Source organism: Daucus carota, chromosome 4 (genome assembly GCF_001625215.2).
Source record: "Daucus carota subsp. sativus chromosome 4, DH1 v3.0, whole genome shotgun sequence".
In the NCBI taxonomy this organism is placed as follows: domain Eukaryota; kingdom Viridiplantae; phylum Streptophyta; class Magnoliopsida; order Apiales; family Apiaceae; genus Daucus; species Daucus carota.
This window is the reverse complement of record NC_030384.2, coordinates 37,344,007-37,349,723: the sequence shown is the minus strand read 5'-3', so window position 1 is coordinate 37,349,723 and position 5,717 is coordinate 37,344,007. Positions and strand designations below refer to the sequence as shown.

At 31.7% G+C, this 5,717-nt stretch overlaps 1 protein-coding gene across 1 annotated transcript; it reads right to left on the bottom strand.

Annotated features, from left to right (window-relative positions):
- Positions 1-720: 720 nt before the first annotated feature.
- On the bottom strand, positions 721-2,062 carry LOC108218154 (ethylene-responsive transcription factor LEP). The gene has a single exon (XM_017391072.2). It carries the CDS (start codon positions 1,936-1,938, stop codon positions 1,099-1,101), a length of 840 nt encoding a protein of 279 aa, XP_017246561.1. The 5' UTR covers positions 1,939-2,062; the 3' UTR covers positions 721-1,098.
- Between the last annotated feature and the right edge of the window lie 3,655 nt (positions 2,063-5,717).

Below are 5,717 nucleotides of genomic sequence, written 5' to 3'. Positions count from 1 at the left end.
TGCTTGTATGTCATGGTAGGTTGATGGATCATGGTTTCATTCCATGCCCATCCTTTTGGATCCCCTGTAAGAATCTCTGAGACTTTATTGAAATATAATTTGCTTTTCAAAAAAAAAAAACATTTGTAGAGATTTCTCCATCTCCGAAAAGTTCTGGTATAAAATTACTGAAAATAAAATGGAAAAAAAAAACTTTTTGCGAAAATCTCTAGAAAGTTTTTTAAAAATTTATTCTGTACGTGAATCTTTTTGATGACATCTTTCTCAAAGGAATAAATCAACAATTAGATTCTAAAATCATTTTCTGTAAATATTTATTTCAACAACAATTTGAGGAAATAAAATTCATATATAAATATATTTGGATAAATATATCTTTGAAGAAGATTATTTTTTATTAATAAATAAACAAATTTTGGTCTCACTATTTAATAATTTCCAAAATATATCATTTTATAATAATAATAATAATAATAATAAACAAATAAATAAGAAACTTAATTGATATGCTAGTGATTATAAATCACTAGAATCATTTTTCCTTTGTTATATCATATTCATAGAAAAAGAAGTTGAAATATGGAAATCACTGCAATATGTCCGCTCTAAAGCAGGAGAAGACAAACTGGGCCAAGTCCAGTTTTGTTTCTTCTCCTGCTTAGAGCCCAGTTCTAATGCAACCAATCGAGCCCACTCATTTATAAACAAATCACCAAGAAGTAAAGGTACAATCATCATTTAATTTAACATTAATGGGCAACCTCAAAATGCATTACATGATCATATATCAGTAACAATACAATACAACAATTATATATATATACTATATCTAAAGTAATAGTCTCACAAGCTCCCCTACATGACAAGGGCAACTACAGGACTAAGTTCAAAAACCAATCACACAACGCATAAAAACAAAAGCACACGTATATATACTCTACCATTAGTTATTACTTAGAGGACAGCTCCAAAAGAAAGAAAAGAGAAATAACCACACCGGAGACTCATCAAGTCAATATTATATTTAGGAGGAAGCCACCGCGGAGGAGTCTTGGTGCACTGGATACGAAAGAAAGTAACCGTACTGCGGCCACCGTTTTAGTAGAAGTAGGAGGATGAACCCAATTCAAGAGCCTCAAAAGGATCGCCATTCGAGACCGGAGGCATTTGTCCGAATAGAGGACTATGGACATAATTATTCGAGTCGAATCCGAGGTAAGATTGGCTTCCCATCGAGTCGTATTGGCTTGATGTTGTCGAAGTGTTGCAATCCGAAAATGCCATATAATTTGTGGAACTCCAAGCGGTCTGATCAACCTCGTTGTAGTTCGAATTCATGTTATTCGAATCCAAAAAATCATTCGAAGGCAAAGGCGGGAGCTCTATTCCATCACTGTACTGAGATACCGAGGTCCCACCGAAACCATTATTCATCACATCATGATAATGTGATGGCACCTGATACAAAGTGTTGGACTCGAGATTAGCAAAATCTTGACCCGTAAGAAAGTGTGAAGCCTCGGGGTTAACGTTGGTCCGTGGAGGGGGAGTCGGTTCGGGTGGTGCGTAATGGCTCGACGAGAAGTTATGTTGAAGCAGCATGTTATTGATGGTATTGTTATGGTTCTGATCATCAGGAGAAAGAATAGAGGTGACAGAGGAGCCTGGTGGCATATCAGAGTACACAAAGTTGGTCCTGGCTCGAGCCCCGCGCATGGACCGCGCGGCTCTGTCATAGGCCAGAGCCGCTTCCTCAGCCGTGTCGAAAGTGCCGAGCCAATGCCTCTCTTTCGTGGAAGGGTCTCTAATTTCAGCTGCATATCTGCCCCAAGGCCGTCTCCTCACCCCCAAAAACCTTACTCCACTTGAGTTGCTCGTGTCCTGTTTGCTAGCACTTTTTTTACCAGAACTTTTCGAAGACGAAGGTGATTTGTTCATGGTGGGGATGATAAGAAGATTATCGTTAGTTGTTGGTGATGAAGTGAAGAAAGAATATAGTGTGGAGGTTGGCTAGGTGGTTGTGGAGCATGTAATATATATAGTCGGGAGTTGACATAAGTAGAGGGAGGGGAATTGTGTCGTTTTCTCATACTTTGTACAAATTTTTATAGATGTTGCATGTGAGGAGTGGTTTAAGTAATAATAATATAAGTTTTGCTTTCTTAATTTATGTTTTTTTCCCCAAGGGGGAATAACCCACCACCAATATTCGTTTTTTTCTATTCCCACCTTAGGATACCCTTTTTAATTATACATTCAGTTTAATATTTCAATTCTAAATTTTTATTAGAATTTGTAGTTAATCTTTTTTATTTATATAGTAAATGAGAATAATTAAGATTGTGATCTATAACAAAGCATATCATATGTCTATTCTCTCTCTTTTTTAATATAATATTTTAATTTTTAATACACGTCGTTGATTATTTTCATTATAATATTTTGCATATTTTTAACTAATTTGATTATGAACTAAAACTATAACTTTGCTTCAAAAAAAAAAAACTATAACTATAACTGAACATATCTATTTAATAAAAGAGAATTTTAAAATAGTAGTTAACTAAATATTGCACGATTAAAATATTTGTCAAAAGCTAAATTAATTAGTAAGCACATATATGAAAAGACAGAAGAAAGAAATAACATTGGATCATCTTTTGCATGTCCTTGAAATTTACAATATATATGGTTTTGTATTGTGCTTCTTTCACTTTCACAATAGACAAGGTGTAACTATTCACTAAGATTATTCACGTAGGATTATGCATATTTTATGAAATAAGAAGTGCAAGTATTTTACTGAAAAAGATATGAAAAAATTGGTTGTCAAATTTAAAAGCAATATTTCTCAATAACGGTTTGAATTGAAATGCCGGGCTCTGAGAACATCCCTCATGCAGTCATGCTAGTGAAATAAATTATTCTTTCATTTTGTGAGAAGTTGCCGCACTTTCCCTATCAAAATACGTTGAAAATATTAACTTTTATTTATATTTAAAATATATAAATAAAAAAATATCTATAAAAATAATTTTCTATCACAATATACTTCCAAATTAAAAGAGTTCAAACGTTTTAAAAAAAAAACGTCTCTCAATTAAAAAACATTCTAATTCTTTTCTCTCTTTTTTCTCTACCTTTTCGTGGTCTGATTAATTATAGACCGTAACATATCTAATGATGGATAAGCAGAGCGATCCATCTAATTCTTAATGAATCAAGCACTTTTAGTATGCATGCCAATTGTTAGGATAAAGATATAATGATTAATCCCGGCTCCAGTCTTTAAGCAATTGCTAGCTATTAGGTGTCCGAGAAGCGATAATTAGTGGCTGGGGTGCGAGACTTTTGTTCTTGATTCATCTTATTTTCGATCCTACTACAACTGTCTTTAGTTTTGCTCATATTTTGCAGTGTAGAATGTTATATATGATTACCATTTTGTGAACTATGTCTGTCTATGTATCCAAACATATATATTATATTTAATAAACAATTCCAAATAAAATTAAACTCCAACATTTTAATCAAACTTTATATAAAACCTCCAAATTCTCACGATTTTATATAACAGCTTATTTTAAACTTTTCAATACTCATACAGTAAACCTCAGAGTTGTGGCCATAGTTTACATCTGATTAGGCTTTTTAAAAGTGTGGCTCCCGTTAAATTTCACTAACGAGAGCCACATTTTTGAAAAGCTGGCCAAAATTTGGCACTTTTTTGAAAATTTGGAACTCATTTTTATCCTTGTGTCTGTTACTCCTTCAATAACATTTAACGGGAGCCACACTTTTAAAAAGTGAAATCAAAATTTAAAATTTGAAACTCTCACCAATTTTTTGAAAATCTGTATAAATTTTGGGTAGAATTTTGAAGTTTAATCCGCATGTATATGATACCATGTGCAAAGATCACTTTTTTACACACGATCGAACCAGAGCTGACAGTCGGTTTTTAGAAGTTTCCCGGAAATGCATAATACATACTGTTAGGTTTTACTATTGGACATGTCCGGGATTAACAAAACATTTTAAGCTTCTCAGTATCGTATTCACACCTCACATGCATTAATAAATACGTACAGTAATGTCTCTGAGTTAATTATGATCAAGATATACCCTAAACAAAATTAGATTGGCTTGGTATGATTAGGAAGAGAGGCACTTGTACACATGTTATTTAGTCGGTTTGTACCCATTCTCTAATTATACTCTGGATCAATTTTTATGCATTTCATGATTATACTGAATGATTAAATATATATTGAATGTATGATATATTAATTACTTGTGAATTTTTAATTCTCACTTTAATTTCTACATGCATGTGATCTTCAATATCCAAAATATACGTTAATAATTGAGCTTTATATATATGTATGTGAATGAGGAGCTAATCATTAACTTTATGCTATCTTACGAGTTAATAATCATTCAAGCATCAGTTTCATGTATCCAAATAAAGGTTTAAAGGGTGATTATTAAGCTGTTAATTGAATGCACCAGTCAATCATCACTGCAGATGGGAGAAGTATCTTGTACAAGTTTAAGGTATCATGACACTTCCGAATTTAACTTAAGATTTGTAGAATATATATTCATTTATAAATCATGATGGTTAATTTACTAGTCAATATATATATACTTTTTTTTAATTTGAGGGAGGGAAGGCCCGATGGATCTATATATATTAATATAGTATTCTCTGCAGAAAGAAGCACTGAGAATTGTGTTAAAACAGTTTGAGCAATACATAAAATTCCTCGGCCCCTGCAGAGAATAAACAATGGTGTTTTATCATTAAATCACCTTTCCAATCATAAACCTTACATGGATCATCATATCTATACATGCATTCCCTCTGGATTTCTTTCATTTGTTTTCCCTGTCAGAATGGAGTATCTATCTGAACTCTTAATTTAAGTGTTCTGATTGATTGTCAGTCCTCCCAAATCTGACTGTCAGAAAGAGCCTGCCAGGAGGATATATAATATATGCATGTTGTGCAGAGATGATCACCGGATTTCATCTTCTCTAAAAGGTTCCCTTTGATTACTTTCACTGGTATGAATAATTAAATCACATGTGGCCAGAGGAATCCGGAGAACTGAGTTTGCTTGGTGCAAATTATGAAATGCTTGTAGTGTATATATATTAATATAAGTCATGACCTAATATTAAGAATTAACTTTAAAATACCGTCAATTACAACATTTCCTGTATATACCAAATGGAATTGGCTAAATTGCATTTTTAAGAAATTATGTAAAAGTTGTCAAACCTTTGAAAGTTCCAACGTTGATCTATTATATTTTTAAAATAGTATGTAATTATTATTTATGATTATGAATAGAATATAGTATTTTAACAGATAATATATATATGATGTGGAATCTTGCAACATAACTCTAGAAATTCGTCAATATATATATTGAAATTATTATTTTTTTTCACATAATTGCTATATTTTTATAATATTTATTGATTGTTATTAGTTAAGGGTTAAATTTCACCCCTTAATGGTACAAAATCTTTGTTTATAATAATAGTCAAATGCTTTTTTTACATGTGGTCAATTCTAAAGACCTATAAAGTTCCATATCAATTATTATCATATTTAAATAATATATTTTATTTATAATAACGTAAAATAATAACCACGTATCGTTTCAAAAAACATAATCTATTAACTCATTATTATTAAAAATAAT